Source organism: Hyla sarda, chromosome 1, assembly GCF_029499605.1.
Source record: "Hyla sarda isolate aHylSar1 chromosome 1, aHylSar1.hap1, whole genome shotgun sequence".
Taxonomy (NCBI): domain Eukaryota; kingdom Metazoa; phylum Chordata; class Amphibia; order Anura; family Hylidae; genus Hyla; species Hyla sarda.
This window is the reverse complement of record NC_079189.1, coordinates 363028803-363051130: the sequence shown is the minus strand read 5'-3', so window position 1 is coordinate 363051130 and position 22328 is coordinate 363028803. Positions and strand designations below refer to the sequence as shown.

Genomic DNA, 22328 nt, shown 5'->3' with positions numbered 1-22328 from the left:
GGAGCATTGGGTCACTTGCTGGGCCCTTATAACTAGAGATTGGCGAACTTACAGTAAATTCCATTCGTCACGAACTTCTCGGCTCAGCAGTTGATGACTTTTCCTGCATAAATGAGTTCAGCTTTCAGGTGCTCCAGTGGGCTGGAAAAGGTGGATACAGTCCTAGGAGACTCTTTCCTAGGACTGTATCCATCTTTTCCAGCCCACCGGAACACCTGAAGGCTGAACTAATTTACGCAGGATAAGTCATCAACTGCCGAGCCGAGAAGTTCGTGACGAATCGAATTTACTGTAAGTTCGCTCATCTCTACTTATAACTTGAGCAGATATCTTTTTTATTGAACCCCTATCCACAGGATAAGGGATTAGTAGCTGATTGCGGAGACCCCTGCGATCTCCAGAATTGGACCTGGCTCTTAGTGAGGAGCGTGTGCTGCAGACAGCACATGCTTCATTCAATTCTATGGGAGATTGCAGGGGGTCCCAGTGATCGGAATCCCCGCAATCAGCTACTTACGCTACTGGGGATTGGGGATAAATTAGTTTTGGCTGGAGTTCTCCTTTTATCCTGACAAAAAGTGTGAACATTGCAATTTCAGAGAATTTGTACTTATACGGAGTGCTCCTCATTTGCCTTAATACCCAGCTATGTTTCACGTATATATTTGTGTATCATATTAATCATAAAATCATATTCACAATTATGTATGTTTTACTTCCAGACAAATGGTGATCCCACCTCCACGTTTGATATGGAAAATCTGAATCAGGTAGTGGTCGATCTCTTCACTGCAGGGACAGAATCCACAGCCATCACATTAGAGTGGGCAATCTTGCTAATGTTGGCTTATCCTAATATACAGGGTGTGTACATACTGGAGATAAGTCATGTGGAAGTAGATCTGATCCCGTAAAAGAAACTAATATAAAATGCTTTGTGACACAAAATGCTACTGCTACTAATAATAATTACAATGTCAATTCCTGGAGGATCATGGCTTGGGTTACTCTTTTCTCTAAAAGGGTGTAAACATTTTGCGCCTCATGGAGTTCCATGTAAATTTAGGTTGAAAAAAGTATAGGCAAATGTATTTCACCTTATTTATAGTATTAACATTTTTCCTGTAATGTGCTTGGTTTTTACCCTGTTCACAATTTCCAGCTAAATTCCCAAAAAGTGTATTTGGTTTTTATTTTTTATCAACTGTAAATAATTATTAAAGTTTTTTAATACAGAAATAAAGAAACACATAATGTGTTCATAAACAAAACAAGAGTCAGAAAATTGGCAAAAGGGATTACCTTGCATAAAATAAAATGACTGAGCAAATAACTCCAAAAATACCTTGCAAATAATGCTCAGTTATCAATCGACAAAAATTTAGAAAAGTCACTTGGGTAAAACCCTAAAGGGCGTGTATTTGGTTTTTAATTTGATTGAAATTGTTCACTCTATTTTTGGCGTTTTTTTTAGAGCTAAATAAATGAAAACCACCAAAGTTTTACAACATTTTTAAACACAATAACGCATTTGAGGATGAAAAATGAATAAAAAGCCACTATAAAAAGAGAAAAAAATGGAAACATAGTGCATGAGGCTCTTTAGGTGAGCATATAAGAATTGCAGAGCCATGCCTCATCATGGGCCAAGTCTTTAAGGGGACCTCATCACAATCATGCTGAACCATGAATCATCAGGGCCGTCCCCAGTAGCTTCCCCCTACTCTACTATCCTTGATTGACAAGTACAGTATCTCCCTTTTTGGGTATAATAAGAGATCTATCAATTAAAGAGGGGAAGGGATATATACCATATATTCCAAATCTTTCTACATTCTCTTTGACCCTGTTTACTCCTCATCCACCTGAACTCCTTATCTTTCCTGATTTTTAACCCTTCCTTCCATTCCTCCATCTGTAATTCATTAACTTTTTAAAGTCATTCATGATTTAAAGGAAACCTTTAATCACTTTTAATGCTGCTCGAGCCATCCTGGTGGCTTTTGCCTTCCCCTGTTTTTTTTTTTTTTCCTTCTCTCTCTCTCTCTGTGCCAGAAGGTGGGGTGGGGGTGGGGTTGGGGGGGTATTAATAATGAATAGGCATACTTTTCTGATGTAGATAAGGACAAGTATGGCTATATGGCCTCTTTTTTCTCTTTTGATTGATGTTGATATGTATATCTGAATCGTATACGGTAATTTTGTAAATTTTATATTTAAAAGAAATAAATTAAAAAAAGAGGGGAAGGCAAAAGCCACCAGGGACTACCCTGATGGTTCGAGCAGCATTAAAAGTGATTAAAGATTTCCTTTAAATCATGAATGACTTTAAAAAGTTAATTACATTGTATACTTGCAAAACTAACATATGAGTGCAAAGAGTTCACTGTGCCCCACTTTTATGGCAGTTCTGATTGTCCTAAAAGTGTACCATTTGCATGAAGAAGGGTACTGAATGGGTGCATAAGCAAAGGACCAGACTACAAAGGGTTTGTTTGTTTATTAACACTATAAGTAGACATAGATCTCAGTAGGACACCTAGAAGCAAGATTACCGGACATGTTTAAGAGCTATTGCAAAGTTGTTTCATTTGTCATTTTACATGCATGGAGACAATAAAATAAATATTGTAAAGGTCAACTATACTTATCTGTAAGTATGCAAATTAACTCTCCACCAGAAGAAAAGGGACTTGTTCTGTGTTGCCACCTATAGGAGGTAGCATCCCTTCAAGTCATAGTCGGCCCTTTAAAGGTGTAGTCTACTGGAGAGTAACTTCAGTCCATTGTGCCCGGGCTGCAAAAAAAAAAAAAAAAACTTGTCCCGCCTTGGCTGGTGATAGGCTGAGCGCAGTGTGACGATCCGTGTGACGACATGGAAGAAGGGAGAAGACCGGACCGGAGGATTGAACAGCTGTAGTGGCGCTACGGGGAATGCAGGAAGGTGAGTTAAAGTTTGTTTTCTTTTTCTTTTTTTGCAGCCCGGGCACAACAGACTGAAGTTACTTTCCAGTAGACTACTCCTTTAAGAGCCGTAATATATATAACTGGGAAATATATTAGTAAGGCCAGAATCTTTCCTAGAACGGAAAGTTACCCATCTATGGACAGCAGTTTTCGGGATCACAAACTTGCACAGAATATCCTTGCATTTAAATATAAAAAATATTCAAATAAATCATTTCTAATAATTGAAATCATGTTTTCATTTAAAAAAAATGAAAGCTGTTCATGACATCAGCTCCTTGAGCACAAACTAAACTGGATCTAACGTGCTGTATTTCTAACCACAGATAAGATACATAAAGAGTTAGATAAGGTTCTTCAAGATTCTTCAGCCATTACATATGAAGACAGAAAGAGGCTTCCTTACACCAATGCCGTGATTCATGAAATTCAACGTTTTGCGAATATTGCATCTGTTGGTGTCATGAGACGCAACATAAAGGATATTACACTTGATGGTTATCCTATAAAAAAGGTAAGCACATCTAAGCTTCCTTAGCGTTAAAGTGTAATTGTCATTACTATTATTATTGTTTTAATAAAATTTAGGAGATATTAAGAGTTTTTGTAATTTATTTGACTACCCTATTTGGTCCCCTTCCACAAAAAAAGTTGCTTCTAAATAGCTCACCCCACCAAATCCTAAGCAGCCATTGCTATACTGCATCTGTGCACTATGTACAGGCAGTGGCATAGCTGCTCCAAGAGCTGTCTATCTCTGTTTTCAGGTATATATTTTAGTAAATATGACGGGCGCGGGAGGCCAGGCCCACTTTCAGTGAAGCCCTTCCCTTGGTGAGCACAGCATAAATGACTGAAAAGCCAAACCGCACAAAAATAAGCAAATATTTTACATCTGAAAACAGACAGAGTACATGTTAAATTCATCCTTCCTACTTGTGAACCCAGCCTCAATTGTTGGGGTCTGTTAGAATTTATCACTAGCTATTTCAATCAGATCTGACATATCTGCTGTGACTCCATCAATAGAAGCTTTGTACAGATAATTGGATGTGCCTAAAATTGAAATATTTGCATACAACTACTTACTTATGAAGTGTACAGGCTTGAAGATCCATCTACAGGGAAAAGACATTGGCTCTGATTTACTAAGAGTGTTGTGTAGGTTTCTTTGTGGGTTTTAATTCCCTACAATTTTTTTTCCACGGTATTTACTAAGGTTTCCCTACATTTTCCACTTTCCCTACACTTTGCTTTTTTTTTTTTTTTACACATGCTCTGATCTGTAGGGTTTTTCCTCAGCTGAAATCCACCACATTTTATGTAGAAACCTTAGTAAATATGTTGGGTTTTTGTGAAAATGTCGGGAACATGTCCCTTTTTTGTAGACCACGCCCCCTTTTCCCATTTCGGGTTTTCTTAGCAATTAGTTTTCAATTCTGGCGCAAATTCTGGCGCACAATGCGACAGAATCTGGCGCACAATCCGACAAAACATGTCAGGTTTTCAATAGTAAATGAGGGCCATTACGTTATGGTTATTGCTTCTTTTTCAATCCAAATATGAGATTCATGTTCACATTTAATCTTTAGTTTTTAGTTTTTTTTTTTTTACATTAAATTGTGTTCACAAAGTGTGGTCAAATAGTTTTTTTTGTTCAGATTTTTGCTAAATTATGGAGAACTACAGAGGTTCTGCTGTCACTTTTGCTAAATCACAGGAAATAGACTGATATCGACTGTATATGTAAAATCATCAGCCCACCACTTACCCACCATACTGTATATCACCATTTTGGATACAAAATAGATCACTTCCTTAATTTATTACAAAATGACATGAAAAATTGATAAACCACAAGCACAATAAGTTCATTATAAGTAGATTATTATTTAAACTTAATTTAATGCTATTTTGATTGTTTTAGAACACAAATGTTTTACCCAACCTGGACTCTGTGCTACATGACCCCCACTGCTGGGAAACTCCTTATAAGTTTAACCCTGAACATTTCTTAGACAAAGATGGAAACTTCAAATCAAATGAGGCTTTTTTACCATTTTCCGCAGGTAGGTGTATCATTTTTAATAAATTACAATGCAATATGAAAAGAATAACTTTCATTACTAGCAGATCCATTTGAATTGCCTAGACATAGCTTTGGATAAAGGGGTATTCCAGGAAAAAACTTTTTTTTTTATATCAACTGGCTCCAGAAAGTTAAACAGATTTGTAAATTACTTCTATTAAAAAAATCTTAATCCTTTCAATAATTATCAGCTGCTGAAGTTGAGTTCTTGTTTTCTGTCTGGCAACAGTGCTCTCTGCTGACATCTCTGCTTGTCTCGGGAACTGCACAGAGTAGAAGAGGTTTGCTATGGGGATTTGCTTCTAAACTGGGCGGTTCCCGAGACACGTGTCATCAGAGAGCACTTAGACAGAAAAGAACAACTCAATTTCATCAGCTCATAAGTACTGAAAGGATTAAGATTTTTTTTTATAGAAGTAATTTACAAATCTGTTTAAGTTTCTGGAGCCAGTTGATATATATATATAAAAAAAAAAGTTTTTTCCTGGATAACCCCGTTAAGGTTAGGAATGCTTCTCATTGCAAGATTTTCCCATATTAACTAATGTGACAGCTGTTGTCCCAGGAGTGCACTAAGTAGCACTTAGACCAGTATTTCATATACTAGTCTTGATACAAAGTACGTCGGAGTTAAAGGGGTACTGCAGCCATAATTAACTTATCCCCTATCCACAGGATTGGGGATGAGTAGCTGATAGTGGGGTGGGGGTGGGGTTGATTGGACCCCCGCAATCTCCGGAAACGGGATCCGGCTTTGAGTGATGAAAGCATGCGGTAGACGGCACACGCTCCATTGATTTCTACGTGAGCACCGAAGAGACCGAGTCCGGCATTCAAGCATCATCGGTGCTCTCAAGTGAATGGAGCACGTTGCGTCTAGTGAGACGGGGCCCCCGTTCCGGAGATCAGCTACTTATCCCCTGTCCTGTGGTTAGGGGATAAGTTAATTTTGGCTGCAATACCCCTTAAAATGCACCAAGTGTATTAATAAATGCTCACCTCCTAATACACTTGACGCATTTGTGTATCTTTGCCATAAAAATTAAAAAATGGATGTAGATTTGTTCAATAATTAATGTAAATTTCTGCTGGCCCACAGAAGACACTGCCCCACTAAACCCCACCCACCTTTGAAGCTGTCATCACTTTTATGCTGTTTTATCCACAAGTCATCGGGCAGTCTTGTGGGCTTCTCTCCACCCCACTAGCCTTGATTGATAGATCTCTCTATACCAAAACAGTAAAAGAGCTATAAATCAAGCCAGTGGGGTGGGAGGAAGCCATTGGGACCACCCCAACAACCCATGGTTTAGGCAGTATGAAAGTGATGACAGGTTCCCTTAAAAAAGGTTCCCTTAAATCAAAATGGCAAACAATTTAAAAATCTCACTACATAAAATGGTTTCCTAACAAATAGAATTATACAAAAAATAAACATTGTAATATATTTACTTTTTATTTGTGGCTGCCTGTTATTAGTAATAGGGTGTCCATGATATAAAGCAGCTTTTTGGGCACCTCAATAAGGACAGATATAGATATGAATTACCATAATCATGTCACCATAAGCTTTTTATACTCTTATGAATCAGTCAGCTATTCTTTCGTTTATGTATGCTTCATTTCACTATACATTACTCACACAGCGTGACCATAAAAATGAACATGACAATCCCCCATATGATTTCATTAGCAGCAATATGCGTAATAGGACTTTTCTGGGCCACCCCTGCTCCTATATATTGCTAGTACCATTAGTAATGTCATTGCTTACTGCAGAACCTATGATGTCACCGCTAATGTCTCACTTTATATGACAATAATGACATCACACTGGTAGTTGCTTGTGCTTTTACAAAGTCTCAAACGCAAACTATTTGTTAATGTTTATTAATAGACACCTAGAGGAGGATTAGAAGAAATTATTAGAACATAAAGTACCAAGTCTTGTCAGAATATAAAGCCAACATTTAGACTCTCCCGAACCTTGGTCATGGCAATTCTGCAAGTAATAATGATATCTAACGAATAGTGTCACAAAACAAAATGTACAACAGAATCAAAATGCAATTCATACATAGGTGAATATTTATTGGGATATTCTGGGATATAACATCTTGGCAAAACATTAAAGGGGTACTCCTGTGGAAAACTTTTTTTTTTTTTTTTTAAATCAACTTGTTCCAGAAAGTTAAACAGATTTGTAAATTACTTCTATTAAAAAATCTTAATCCTTCCAGTACTTATTAGCTGCTGAATACTACAGAGGAAATGGTTTTCTTTTTGGAACACAGAGCTCTCTGCTGAAATCATGAGCACAGTGCTCTCTGCTGACATCACAAGTACAGTGCTCTCTGCTGACATCTCTCTCCATTTTAGGAACTGTCCAGAGCAGCATATGTTTGCTATGGGGATTTTCTCCTACTCTGGAAAGTTTTATAAAATGGACAGAGATGTCAGCAGAGAGCACTGTGCTCATGATGTCAGCAGAGAGCTGTGTGTTCCAAAAAGAAAAGAATTTCCTCTGTAGTATTCAGCAGCTAATAAATCCTGTAAGGATTAAGATTTTTTAATAGAAGTAATTTACAAATCTGTTTAACTTTCTGGCACCAGTTGATTTAAAAAAAAAAAAAAAGTTTTCCACCGGAGTACCACTTTAAGCAAGTACATCGAGTGCAAGTTATCACATGAAAAACGTGTACAACAGATATCATAAATACAATCTTAGCAAAAGTTGCATACAGTGCAAAAAAATTAAAATTAATGAATACATTTTGGATATTGTAGAAACATAAGATAAGAAATGTAAACATTCAGAGCTTTTTGTTTTCAAATATACATATATGCATCAACAAATAACATAACAACCAAAACATACAATATGAGATACAGTATGAGACCAATAAGGGACAGAGGAATCATCATAACAAATGCATGTCTATCATATGACAGTGAGATGTCAGCTTCTTAAGACATCCACCAGTATACACAGTGATGTTCCTAAGGAAGTTAGATTGACCCGTGTGATGTGACCACATGCACTTGTGTTCCACCAGCTTCTGTCCATAACAAGCCCCAATAAAATCCTCATCAGTGACAATAATATTGACCACCATTTATTACCATATACTATAGAGGCCTACAGGCAATATGTCCTCTGAAATCAGAAAATGACTGCTTTTGCATGCCACTGTCTATATGGCAGTTTTCATTTCGGTCACTAAGCCTTATCCTAAGCGGCACCTCCTGTTCTGTAGCGAAAACGTCTTAGCAATCTTATTATCATCACAGGTAGGTTCTATGGTCCATGTGGGTGCTGTAAAGCATCTCTTCAAATGCTGTTAACAGCTGCTCAGGCAATATAGTACACTTTAATAAAGTTTGTTCAAAAATAACAAAACATTCCGTACAAATGGCAGCAGCAATTCCCTGCTGCAGACATTTGACATGATGTTACAATAGATCTCTCTTTATCAAAGTGAAAGGTACATATACCATAATATTTATTTATTTAGGAGAATTCTATTTATTAAAGGCTTTTTAGACAAATGACTATAGTGCCACACTGTGTACAATAGTCAGTTGTCCGAAAAACATGCATTTCAAATTCGCCACCTAAATCTGATTTTATGTCCAATATACAGGTTCTGTGGTCTAGTGTCCACCCCACAGTAGGTGAGATGCTTGTTTAAAGGGGTATTCCAGGCCAAAACTTTTTATATATATATATATATATATATATATATATATATCTCAACTGGCTCCGGAAAGTTAAACAGATTTGTAAATTACTTCTATTAAAAAATCTTAATCCTTCCAATAGTTATTAGCTTCTGAAGTTGAGTTGTTGTTTTCTGTCTAACTGCTCTCTGATGACTCACGTCCCAGGGGGACGTGACATCATCATTGAGCAGTTAGACAGAAAACTTCAGAAGCTAATAACTATTGAAAGGATTTAGATTTTTTAATAGAAGTAATTTACAAATCTGCTTAACTTTCCGGAGCCAGTTGATATATATATATATATATATATATATATATATATATATAAATGATATATATATCAACTTCCCAGAAAAATAATTATCAAAGGTGGGGGGGGGTAGAATTTACCCATAGGATGTGTTCTAAAACATAATTTTTACTATTTCCTTGGCTCTCAAGCTCCAGCAAACTGGCTCCCTACCACTGTAGGCAGCACTCAGGCCCGTTCACATTAATTGAAATACCGGACATCTAAGTGGATCCTGAAGGGATTGGAGGTTGCCCTCAGGAAACCAGTCAGTCCGGTATTTGTTACATATCATGTACTGTTTCTTTATTATTGATACCATGCTGTGATAGACCTGATTTAAGAATTACATTTTTAAAGGAGTATTCCAGGAAAAAAATATTTTTAAATATATCAACTGGCTCCAGAAAGTTAAACAGATTTGTAAATTACTTCTATTAAAAAATCTTAATCCTTTCAGTACTTATGAGCTTCTGAAGTTAAGGTAGTTCTTTTCTGTCTAAGTTCTCTCTGATGACACGTGTCTCGGGAAATGCCCAGTTTAGGAGAGGTTTGCTATGGGGATTTGCTTCTAAACTGGGCGGTTCCCGAGACACGTGTCATCAGAGAGCACTTAGACAGAAAAGAACAACCTTAACTTCAGAAGCTCATAAGTACTGAAAGGATTCATCTTTTTTAATAGAACTAATTTACAAATCTGTTTACCTTTCTGGAGCCAGTTGATATATAAAAAAAAAGTTTTTTCCTGGGTAACCCCTTTAACCTCTTCAGGACCCATGACGTATGCATACGTCATCACACCCTGGGTCTTAAGGACCCATGACGTATGCATACGTCATGTCTTTTCCTGGTCTCCGCCGCTCACCCGGCGGAGATCGGAAGCGGATCCCTGATGAAATCCTTCAGCAGGGATCCAGGGCAAACGCCATGTAGGCCCCCATGTCGGCGATCGCCGCAAATCGCAAGGGAAATCGCCCTTGCGATCTGCGGCGATACCGGGCTGATCGGGTCTCTGGGACCCGACCGCCCGGTAATTTCGCATGATCCCGGCTGTCACAGCCAGCCAGGACCATGCTGAAGCATAGGAGCGAGGTGGCAAACCTGCCACCTCCTCCGATCCCCTGCAATTCTTCGGTTAGTTAACCGACCAATCGCAGGGGGAGGGGGCGGTTACTTCCTCCCGTCCTGCCCGGCCCCTGGAAGTCCGGAGAGGACGGGAGGAAGACCGGAGGACGCGGCGGGGTACGGGGGAGTGCTGGGGACCGGCCCCGGTACTTACCTCGTCCCTGAAGACCCGGCGAGGAAGATGGCGGCGGCGGCGACAGGTGAGTAGATCTTCAGCCGCGGTCGGGCCGTAAAGCGACATGCATTGCTGTATTGGGACCCTATATACTACAACTCCCAGCATGCCCAGACAGCCCTTGGCATCTGGGCATGCTGGGAGTTGCAGTTTTGCAACATCTGGAGGTCCACAGTTTGGAGACCACTGTGCCCTTCCAGATGTTGCAAAACTACACATTCTCAGCATGCCCTTACTGTCCAGGCATGCTGGGAGATGTAGTTCTGTAACATCTGGCCCTTCAGATGTTGCAGAACTACAACTCCCAGCATGCCTGGACAGTTTTGGCATACTGGGAGTTGTAGTTTTGCAACATCTGGAAGGGCACAGATTGGGAACCACTGTATTAGTGGTCTGCAAACTGTAGTCCTCCAGATGTTGCAAACTACAACTCCAAGCATGCTGGGAGTTGTAGTTCGGCAACATCTGGCTCTAAAGATGTTGCCGAACTACTACTCCCAGCATGCCTGAGAATGTTTGGGAGTTGTGGTTTTGCAACAACAGGAGGCACACTGGTTGGGAAACCTTGTCTGTTTCCTAACTCAGTGTTTCCCAACCCGTGTGCCTCCAGCTGTTGCAAAACTATAACTACCAGCATGCACTGATAGACTGTGGATGCTGGGAGTTGTAGTTTTGCAAAAGCTGGAGGTCCCCCCCCCCCTGTGAATGTACAGGGTACATTCACATGGGCAGGGGCTTACAGTGAGTATGAGGCTGCAAGTTTGCGATGCAGCAAATTTTGTGCGGCAGCTCAAACTTGCAGCGGGAAAATCGCTGTAACCCCCCCTGAGCGTGTGACTGTACCCTAAAAAAAATACACTACACTACACTAACACAAAATAAAATAAAAAGTAAAAAACACTACATATACACATACCCCTACACAGCCCCCCTCCCCTCCCCAATAAAAATGAAAAACGTCTGGTACGCCACTGTTTCCAAAATGGAGCCTCCAGCTGTTGCAAAACAACAACTCCCAGTATTGCCGGACAACTGTTGACTGTCCAAGCATGCCGGTAGTTTTACAACAGCTGGAGGCACCCTGTTTGGGAATCACTGGCGTACAATACCCCTATGTCCACCCCTATGCAAATCCCTAATTCAGGCCTCAAATGCGCATGGCGCTCTCACTTCGGAGCCCTGTCGTATTTCAAGGCAACAGTTTAGGGTCACATATGGGGTATCGCCGTACTCGGGAGAAATTGCCTTACAAATTTTGGGGGGCTTTTTCTCCTTTCACCCCTTATGAAAAGGGGAAGTTGGGGTCTACACCAGCATGTTAGTGTAAAAAAATAATTTTTTTACACTAACATGCTGGTGTTGCCCTATACTTTTCATTTTGACAAGAGATAAAAGGGAAAAAAGCCCCCCAAAATTTGTAATGCAACTTCTCCCGACTACGGAGATACCCCATATGTGGGCGCAAAGTGCTCTGGGGGCGCACAACAAGGCTCAGAAGGGAGAGTGCACCATGTACATTTGAGGTGATTTGCACAGGGGTGGCTGATTGTTACAGCGGTTTTGACAAAGGCAAAAAAAAAAAACCCACATGTGACCCCATTTCGGAAACTACACCCCTCACGGAATGTAATGAGGGGTGCAGTGAGAATTTACACCCCACTGGTGTCTGACAGATCTTTGGAACAGTGGGCTGCGCAAATTAAAAATTTTGTACAGCCCACTGTTCCAAAGATCTGACAGACACCAGTGGGGGGTAAATGCTCACTGTACCCCTTGTTACGTTCCTCAAGGGGTCTAGTTTCCAAAATGGTATGCCATGTGGGGGTTATTTTGCTGTTCTGGCACCATTGGGGCTTCCTAAATGCGACAAGCCCCCCGAGCAAAATTTGCTCTCAAAAAGCCAAATATGACTCCTTCTCTTCTGAGCATTGTAGTTCGCCCGTAGTGTGCTTCAGGTCAACTTATGGGGTACCTCCATACTCGGAAGAGATGGGGTTACAAATTTTGGGGGGTATTTTCTGCTATTAACCCTTGCAAAAATGTGAAATTTGGGGGGGAAACACATTTTAGTGAAAAAAAAAATTTTTTTTTTTACGTATGCAAAAGTCGTGAAACCCCTGTGGGGTATTAAGGCTCACTTTATTCCTTGTTACGTTCCTCAAGGGGTCTAGTTTCCAAAATGGTATGGCATGTGGGTATTTTTTGCTGTCCTGGCACCATAGGAGCTTCCTAAATGCGACATGCCCCCGAGCAAAATTTGCTCTCAAAAAGCCAAATATGACTCCTTCTCTTCTGAGCATTGTAGTTCGCCCATAGTGCACTTCATGTCAACTTATGGGGTACCTCCATACTCAGAAGAGATGGGGTTACAAATTTTGGGGGGTATTTTCTGCTATTAACCCTTGCAAAAATGTGAAATTTGGGGGGAAACAAACATTTTATTGAAATTTTTTTTAAATTTTTTTACATATGCAAAAGTCGTGAAACACCTGTGGGGTATTAAGGCTCACTTTATTCCTTGTTACGTTACTCAAGGGGTCTAGTTTCCAAAATGGTATGCCATGTGGTTTTTTTTCCTGTTCTGGCACCATAGGGGCTTCCTAAATGCAACATGCCCCCCAAAAACCATTTCAGAAAAACGTACGCTCCAAAATCCCCTTGTCGCTCCTTCCCTTCTGAGCCCTCTACTGTGCCCGCCGAACACTTTACATAGACATATGAGGTATGTGCTTACTCGAGAGAAATTGGGCTACAAAATATAAGTATACATTTTCTCCTTTAACCCCTTGTAAAAATTCAAAAATTGGGTCTACAAGAACATGCGAGTGTAAAAAATGAAGATTGTGAATTTTCTCCTTCACTTTGCTGCTATTCCTGTGAAACACCTAAAGGGTTAAAATGCTGACTGAATGTCATTTTGAATACTTTGGGGGGTGCAGTTTTTATAATGGGGTCATTTGTGGGGTATTTCTAAGATGAAGACCCTTTAAATCCACTTCAAACCTGAACTGGTCCCTGAAAAATTGTGATTTTGGAAATTTTCTGAAAAATTGGAAAATTGCTGCTGAACTTTGAAGCCCTCTGGTGTCTTCCAAAAGTAAAAACTCGTCAATTTTATGATGCAAATATAAAATAATATTTGGAATATCCATTTTCATGACAAGCAGAGAGCTTCAAAGTTAGAAAAATGCAAAATTTTCTAATTTTTCATCAAATTTTGGGATTTTTCACCAAGAAAGGATGCAAGTTACCAAATAATTTTACCACTAAGTTAAAGTAGGATATGTCACGAAAAAACAATCTCGGAATCAGAATGATAACTAAAAGCATTCCGGAGTTATTGATGTTTAAAGTGACAGTGGTCAGATGTGCAAAACATGGCCGGGTCCTAAGGTGTAAAATGGCTGGGTCCTTAAGGGGTTAATGTCTTTCTATGAGTGATTAAAGCACTATGCATACTTACTGAAGCAGTACAGTCGGATCCTATAGCTTTGGTGTATTTGTCAATTACTCTGATGTTTGACTTATAAGACTATGTGTCAAGGAGAGAATTGATTGCACCACTACTATTGTTCCCCTGAGGAAGCTGCTTTATGCAGCAGAAACGCGTTGGGAAATTTACATCAATTGGTACAATTTTTATTGGGTCACAGAATTGGTGTATTTTAGACAAGGAAATAGTAAAAGTTACATTTTAGAACACTTCCTATGGGTAAATCCCCCCCCCCCCCCCCCTTTGATATGTATGTCCAATATATTCAGGTTTATGGTATGTTTGTTGTGTTAGCTGGAAGCCTTTACCAGCATACATGCAAATGTGCATTGCAAAAGCAGATGAATAGGGTTTTTGTTTAGTTTTTTACCCATTTTTGTAAATACATGTGGGATACATCTAAATATTATTATATTTTTTCACAGGGCACAGAATATGTTTGGGAGAGCAATTGGCACGCTATGAGTTGGTCATTTTCTTCATTTCTCTACTGAGATCATTCAGATTCGTGCTTCCGGAGAACGTGACATATGTTAATACAAATTATGTACTAAAAGTGATATTAAAGCCTCACCCCTATAAAGTCTGTATAATTCAAAGATGAGGTCCAGAAAAAAATGGACGCTAATTTAAGAAAAGTTCACTTACAGAATAATGTAAAGAAGAATATTGAAAGTACAAAACTAACAAATGACTTGTATGATGAACTACTAAATCATGTTAAAGGGGTTATCCAGGAAAACACTTTTTTTTTTATATATCAACTGGCTCCAGAAAGTTAGATTTGTAAATTACTTCTATTAAAAATCTATGAGCTGCTGAAGTTGAGTTGTTCTTTACTGTCTAAGTGCTCTCTGACGACACCTGTCTCGGGAACTGTCCAGAGTAGAAGCAAATCCCGATAGCAAATCTCTTCTACTCGGTGCAGTTCCTGAGACAAGCAGAGATGTCAGCAGAGAGCACTTTTGCCAGACAGAAAAGAACTCAACTTCAGCAGCTGATAATTATTGGGAGGATTAAGATTTTTTAATAGAAGTAATTTACAAATCCGTTTAACTTTCTGGAGGAAGTTGATATAAAAAAAAAAGTTTTTTCCTGGAAACGTTGGCATATTGGCAAAAAAGTATGCTAATGTATACCACTGCATACTCATTAATCAGTTTAATGGACCAAGCGGAGTCTACTAGTGGCTATGTTCATTGCATTTTCTGAATGCACAGCTGACCAGACTTTTGCGTCTTACACAAAAACAATATAAAGTTCCAGACATGGAATGAACATATTCAACAACAACCTAAATTTGGTCCATTAACTCATAAACAACATCAGCATATATTTATGCTAATATGCCTACATATAACTCGAATGTACAGCCTAAATGTGTTGCGAATGGGCCCTAGCTCCCCCACTGTAATATGGGAATGTCAGAGATGAGTCCCAATTAGATATGCAAATTCTGGAAGAGAATACCAGCTTTATTGTATGATTTGTACATGATTTTAGCAATATAAATAAACTGTAAATTGATTTTATAAAGTGTGAGCAAATTATTTCAAACCAACTTCTCACTTTAAAGCCTGAAAATCCAGGTTGATTGCATTTAAAGGGGTTAACCAGATTTTATTAACTTTTCACTATCATGCCTCTAATGCCAAGTTAACAACATATAACATATTTTCAACTATCTGTAATTTATGAATAGTCAATACCTGTATTTATTCCCCCATATACAGATAACAACTATTTAAAGTTGTTTATCTCTGATGTATCTGTGGTTATTCAGTAGTAGTGGCTTAACACAGATTATTTTGTTGATGCGTAAAATATAAAAGGGGCATATGTAGCCTCCCACTTTAGAGATCACTCACTACTTCCATGTATTGATAATATAAATGAACCTGATCAGTGGTAGAAGAGCACCACCACTTGTGTTTCATAGATCACAGCACTACAGGCTGTTGATAACTACGGTGGTCGCAGCCATTCACATATTTACAATTTATTACTTATTGGCCCTCAATACTGATATCACAGATAGAGACCAAGAGACTGCTACTAAAATCAAAGTCTGCCTATCTACTACGTTTCGCCACTTGAGTGTGGCTTTATCAAGAAGACATACTGACAGCAAATATGTGATGCCAAGTTATTCCTCAAGTGCTTTACTTACCTTACATAGGTGGATCAACTCCTTTTTTGTGATCTCATGGTTCTCCCAGGTTCGGCATTCCTCCAGTCTCTGGATGACTGTTATCTCGAGCTTTCCCAGGGCCCCGTTTGGGTCGAGATAACAGGTGATCACAGGGAGCTTGGTTTGTTCTTGTCTTACCTGACAAGCCAGTCCCCTATTGACATATGTTCAAGGCATCCCCCGCTGTCTGCAGACTGTTGATCACGTGCGGAGTACCCCTTTAAGGTTGGTGTGTGTACAACTGGTGGAAAGAATGCTTGCTGGCACTGGCAAATCGGAAGGGCAGCAATACTGACATCAAATTACAAGTGCTTTGCAGCTTGCATGTTGTATGCAGAATGCTTCTGCTTGTAACATATAATGCAATCTCCTCATAGTACTTTAGTATATGCACCTTTGTACCAAGGGTAAACTGTAAGGAATGGCCACAAGGTAAAGCCAGTAAAAGAATTTAGTTCTTGTAAGTCTAGGTTCCCACTGTGCTTTTCTATTCTTTTAATGTATATGTTTTATACATTCGAAAAGGGAACATTTTTTTTTACATGAGTTAAAAAAAAAAAAAAATAAGAAAAAAAACAAGGATTGCATATATGGTTTTGGGGTTTTTTTTTGTTTTTTTTTAACATACACAAAAGTGTAGTTGTCTATGTTTTTGTATACAGCAAAATTAAACGTACTGTAATGGAAACAGTTAAGCGAAAAAACAATGCAGACAAAATGCTAAATTAACTTAACCTAACAGATATTGTTTAAATAGGTATTCTGGTGGAAACTGGTGCCAGAAGCAGATTTGTAAATTACTTCTATTTAAAAATCTTAATCCTTCCAGTACTTATCAGCTGCTGTATGCTCCAGAGGAAGTTCTTTTCTTTTTTAATTTCTTTTCTGTCTGACCCCATTGCTCTCTGCTGACACCTCTGCCCACGTCAGGAACTGTCCAGAGTAGGAGCAAATCCCCATAGCAAACTTATCCTGCTCTGGACAGTCCCTGACATGGACAGAGGTGTCAGCAGAGAGCACTGTGGTCAGACAGAAAGGAAACGGAAAAAGAAAAGAATTTCCTCTGGTGCATACAGCAGCTGATAAGTACTGGAAGGATTAAGATTTCTAAAATCTGTTTAACTTTCTGGCACCAGTTGATTTAAAAAAAATAAAAAAAAAATATGTTTTCTCCCGGAGTACCCCTTTAATGTAAAATACATTATAACCTGCTACTGACATGTGGTTTGTCCTTGAAAAAGACTTTACAACTTTCATTTGGAACTGGATACTGAATAAAGCATTTACCATTAATAAGGACACTAGTAAGTGCCACCTGTTCAGATACTCAGAGAATGTTTAATTGCATAAGTCATTTAACATTAACAATAAATCACATATCTAGAGATAAAATGTAGAACATCTTTTTAAACCAGAGCTGAATGAACATCTTTTAGTAAAAGACCAATAACTTTCCCCAATAGGAATGACATTTTCAGATTTTTAAAGCAGATTCAAAGAGATGTTTGAGAACGTCTTTATCCAGATATCTACCTAAAAATAAAAAATTTCATTTATTAGTAAAGATATTCATAATAACATGAACCACAGGCTGTTGACTCACATTAAGCACGTCTCTGCTCCACTACTGAATACCTCTGTATAAACTGCATTTTTATTACAAACTTACCCTGGAAGTGTTCAGTAAATATGGCTCCAAGGACTCTTATTCTTTTATTTTTTTTAACCCATATTTTGAGAATTAGGACGCAGGAATTAAAAGGAATATATATATATATATCACTGCTATGAAGGCAGTAATTTTAGGGGAAATGTAATAGAAAATGTATTACTGCACATCCACAAATCGTGCAAAAAAAAACTACCTTTCACATTTGTTAGGTGTTTTAGACACTGTTCGATGAGGAGAGTGACATGTTTGAAAGTGGTGTGGCTTGAGTGCAACTTTGTATACCAAAAATTGTCCAAGGGATATTCCCTTATCCTAAATTTTTATATGTTGCTGTGGGCGAAGTAAAGCTAAAAAAGAAATGATACTTACCTACCAAGGTTCACCGCAGCTCCTATTTCAGCAACTTATGGTACAAAACTCATTACCTTTTGTTGCTACTTCTGAGACAAGTCTTCTTAGCAGGACTGTTGGGAAGACTTGTTTTGAAAGTAGCAACACAATTGGTAGGTAAGTATTGTTTCTTTTTTTCTTTTTACTGTGCATCTAAGGGGTTAAATGATGCAAAGAATAATGGGCAATTCTAAATGTTGCAGCATAATATTAGCTGTAAGCACAGCTACCAAAAGCTGCAAATAGTAAGGACACAGCTCCTGTGCCATATCCCCATTTTATATATTTATAGATATTGGCATTTTCTAGAGTTCCTTAAAGGAGATGTCCGGTGCTCACTTTTCTTATTGTACCCGTTCCGGGCTGCAAAAAAAAAAAAGAAAATAAGCTTTCTCTTGCCTGCCTACGCTCCCCTGGTGCTTCGGTACAGGCGTTCGGTCCCCGGGCTGTATTCTTCTTACTTCCTGTTAGCCCGGCACGTCACACGGAGCTTCAGCCTATCACTGGCCGAGGCGGGACATCGCTGCGGCCGGTGATAGGTTGAAGCTCCGTGTGACGTGCCGGGCTAACAGGAAGTAAGAAGAATATAGCCTGGGGACCGAACACCTGTACCGGAGCACCGGGGGAGCGTAGGCAGGTAAGAGAAAGCTTATTTTCTTTTTTTTTGCAGCCCGGAACGGATACAATAAGAAAAGTGAGCACCGGACATCTCCTTTAAATGTACAGATAATGGTACTAAGGGGTTAATAATATTGTATACAGTGTTTACTCATTGAAACAACTCTACTATTATAACAGAGAGCTAAGTTAATATGGAATATTGGCCTACTGGTCACAATTGCATGCTACAATGGTCTAAAGTACAGTATGGCCAAAAACAACAGAATTAAAGTAAGCGTTTTCAGCATTTTCCTAAGTTCGTATATTTTTCTGCTTTTTGGATGGTAAACAGTTGTGAATGGGCCACTGATATATGAAGTTGGAAAATCCTAGTTTTTGGAGTATGGAGAAAGAAAAGGTTTTATGTACAATGAACAATTTTTTTTTTTAGAAATAATTATTTACAAAACAAAATGCAACCACCTATTACATTAAAACAAGAGACCTAACAATTTATAGTTACCTATAAACACCATCCGATTTAACCTTTCTCCTTCCCACATCACTTGTGTCTCTTCCAGGTCGTATAGCTCATGTACCCCTTGTACAATCACATGATGGTGCTTAGTGTCTATCGCCACCAAACCCTGTTCCGACACAGAAGACCAGAAATAAACATTGAACAAAACATGGACACAGGTTGTGTATTTATCATACTGTAAATGGTATGTTCTGGATTGTAATTGTAGGTTTGGCTATCAGTTTTAATGATACTGCAAATAAAAGAGCAGCAGTAAATCCAGCAGGACCAATCACAAAAATCATCTTATTTATTGTAGCAAGTTTAAATCTACATCCACATGGTATGGACAACATGCATCAGGCCTGATGTGTTTCGGTCAACCTTAATCATAGACCCTGTACACCTGTACCATACATTGCCTTAAATGGGAACTGTCATTAAAATGATTTTTGGCATAAGATACACCAGGTAAAATAAATAAGATTTGTAATTTACTCCCTGTAAAACAAAATGTCTTTAAGTCACTTTTAAGGCCTTATAAATCTGGTCACTAGGGTCTCCATTCTGATCCAGACCTCATTCTGTCTGCTCAAAAGCAAAGACTTTGGTCTTCTGGCAGGAGACCAAACTCAGGAAGTGCTGTCTGGCCATAGGCAGTGAATATCACTCGTTCTCTGCCTGAGTATGGGCGAGAGCGAGTGCTATTCACTCCCTATGGCCATACAGCACTTCCAGGAGACCAAGGTCTGTGCTTTTGAGCAGACAGAATGCAGTCTGGACAAGAAGGGAGAACCCTAGTGGCCAGATTTATAGGGCCATCAAAGTGGCATAAAATGTAAAAAAAAAAAATGTATTTATTTTTTTAATAGGGAGTAAATTACAAATCTTTTTTTATTTTACCTGTTGTATCATATGCAAAAAAAATATTTTAATGAAAGTGCCCATTTAAATCTAGTAACATTTGTCATGTGACTCTGACGTGTTAGTAGATCATTGGTACACGATACACAAACAAAAATCAAATCATCAGTAGGAACAATGGCGATCACACTCCATATATAATATAATATACAATATGAGTTCGCTCACAACCATAAGATAATGCAGTACTGATACCGCAATATCACCTAACTGTATTGCCACAGATCTAACACACCATTTATACAACATTTATTGGCCATATGGCACTCTAAATAGAGTGCAAATATATATCTCACTACCCATTGTACATCAAGTGCAATAGAGATACTTAGTTTGGGAGGATAAGATCCAGTCTGGAATTCAGACAAGTTGGTTTACGGGTTCACAATGTGCAGATCCAAAAGGTTTCCCTATTGGTTAATAGATCACTGCCCCTCACTCTAGGGAACAACCTCTCTATACCTGACACTAAATGGTTAATTACGTCTCCCTGGTGGACTTCTTTGTAGTGCCAATATTCACGGCACTGTTATTAGCGTTTGCCAGGTGGCGCACTGCTCCTCGCCACCTGTGCAGACGAATACCGGGGAGAGAGTGAGAGCTGGCTCTTTTTATTCTTTTTTATATTAACTTTCTAATTTAGTTATAATAAATATTCAGCTTGAATACTGAGGTGTGAATGGGTTAATATGTTGCTGTAAAATTGGCAGATAATAAGCAGAAGAAAAGTAATAAATTACAGTATATGTAAAGTATTACTTCTGGTCCTGCTCTACAGTGTATAAAATATGGAAGTGAGTAAAGATCACAGTCACAAACACCAGTGACCTTCTCCATTTCCAATGTCAATATCTAAACTTCTCGAGCCCTTGCAAATTCCATAAGGCAAGATGGGTATTGTACCTTATTAAGACTTTGAGCAGAAAATTCTGTAACTTGCTAAAAGTAAATGATGAAATGTATTTCATTGTCTGCCACCCCTTTTGTCATCCACTTTACCTACCTTTAATCGTATCACCTCCATGGAAACACCATTTGTGTTTTTAACATTTTTCTCCCAAAGCAAGTTCTGTAAATCCAAACAGACACAGTTATTACGAAATAAGACAAGACAAATTCCTTATTGTGCTTTTTGGATCTTACCTGTACAAACAAATGGAGATTTTCTTCAATCACATTTCCAAAGACTTCAAATGTAACAGTGACAATAGACTGTGGAAAATACCAGAATATTCAGTCACACGTAAAACCGGAATTAGAGATTAGAGGCTGGGACACATTCTTTAGGGGAATATGATCCAGGTAAGCAGCAGTAATGTAAATGCTAAGGCCGGGATGCTCTGGTAATTCAGAAATATGTGCAACTGCAGTGGTCAGGCTAATAGTTATTATAATAGAAATACGGCAGTAGTTTTTTTTAAGGATTCCAAAAAGTAAACTATGTTGATCAGCTGATGATTATTGTGTATATGTGTGGTTAGGTTAGCCTTTCCTTGTACATTTTGTTTTTTAATTGTCATGTCATTGTGTAGTGCGACTGACTGTCCTGTGTGCCTGTTCTGGATATATATGTGTCATGACCTCCTTTCTGCCCCATTCTTAGCTTTACATTCATAGAACATATGAAGCTATGGGGTTGTGGTTTGACTGGCGATGTGAGCGCCCGTATGGCTTTGGGATGCTGCTACTGTGTCCTGTGCAATCTCCTGCCCGCCTGCACATACTGGACAGAACTCTAGTAGGAAACACTGGTCTTACAGTAGAGGTATAGTAGCTTCACTCACATATATCAAATAAAGGACATGTTTGTTTTTAAAAGACCGGTCACATATAGTTGTCTCCAACACCACATCAATTATTTTATAATATACAGTTGAGCTTCGTTGAGAAAACCATCCATAATTGCAGTGAAAGTAGTCTTCCATGCGGAAGGTCTTCTCAAAGAAAACTGCCCCTATGTATAATGTAGGCTAGACTAAAAATCTGCCACAGAAAATCTGATCTGGACAAGGGGATGGTCTTCTTTTGGAAAAGTTTCACTGTGCATGTTTTGAGGGAACCCCCCCCCCCCCAAAAAAAAATACAATCAAAATAGGTTTAACCTGGGCGGCACATCTCACGTCTATGGTCACCCAGTAATTCCAGACTCCTCAACTCTAGCTAGATCTGC

The 22328-nt window shown here is 38.8% G+C and overlaps 2 protein-coding genes across 16 annotated transcripts in view; one reads left to right on the top strand and one right to left on the bottom strand.

Moving 5' to 3' along the window:
* Positions 1-16910, top strand: part of LOC130274577 (cytochrome P450 2J2-like) — a 41192-nt gene extending 24282 nt beyond the window's left edge. Inside the window, exons 6-9 of the mRNA XM_056523010.1 lie at positions 723-864; positions 3294-3481; positions 4895-5036; positions 14287-16910. Of these exons, the coding sequence (XP_056378985.1) occupies positions 723-864; positions 3294-3481; positions 4895-5036; positions 14287-14465 (651 nt within the window). The 3' untranslated portion in view covers positions 14466-16910. The remainder of the gene's footprint in view (positions 1-722; positions 865-3293; positions 3482-4894; positions 5037-14286) is intronic.
* Positions 16911-17370: 460 nt separating this feature from the next.
* Positions 17371-22328, bottom strand: part of LOC130274472 (zinc-regulated GTPase metalloprotein activator 1B-like) — a 164636-nt gene continuing 159678 nt past the window's right edge. For all 15 annotated transcript variants that reach the window (XM_056522871.1, XM_056522916.1, XM_056522926.1 and 12 more), the window contains 4 exons: positions 21302-21370; positions 21162-21227; positions 19238-19361; positions 17371-17585 (listed from right to left, as the gene is read on the bottom strand). In XM_056522871.1, the coding sequence (XP_056378846.1) occupies positions 17527-17585; positions 19238-19361; positions 21162-21227; positions 21302-21370 (318 nt within the window). In that variant the 3' untranslated portion in view covers positions 17371-17526. The remainder of the gene's footprint in view (positions 17586-19237; positions 19362-21161; positions 21228-21301; positions 21371-22328) is intronic.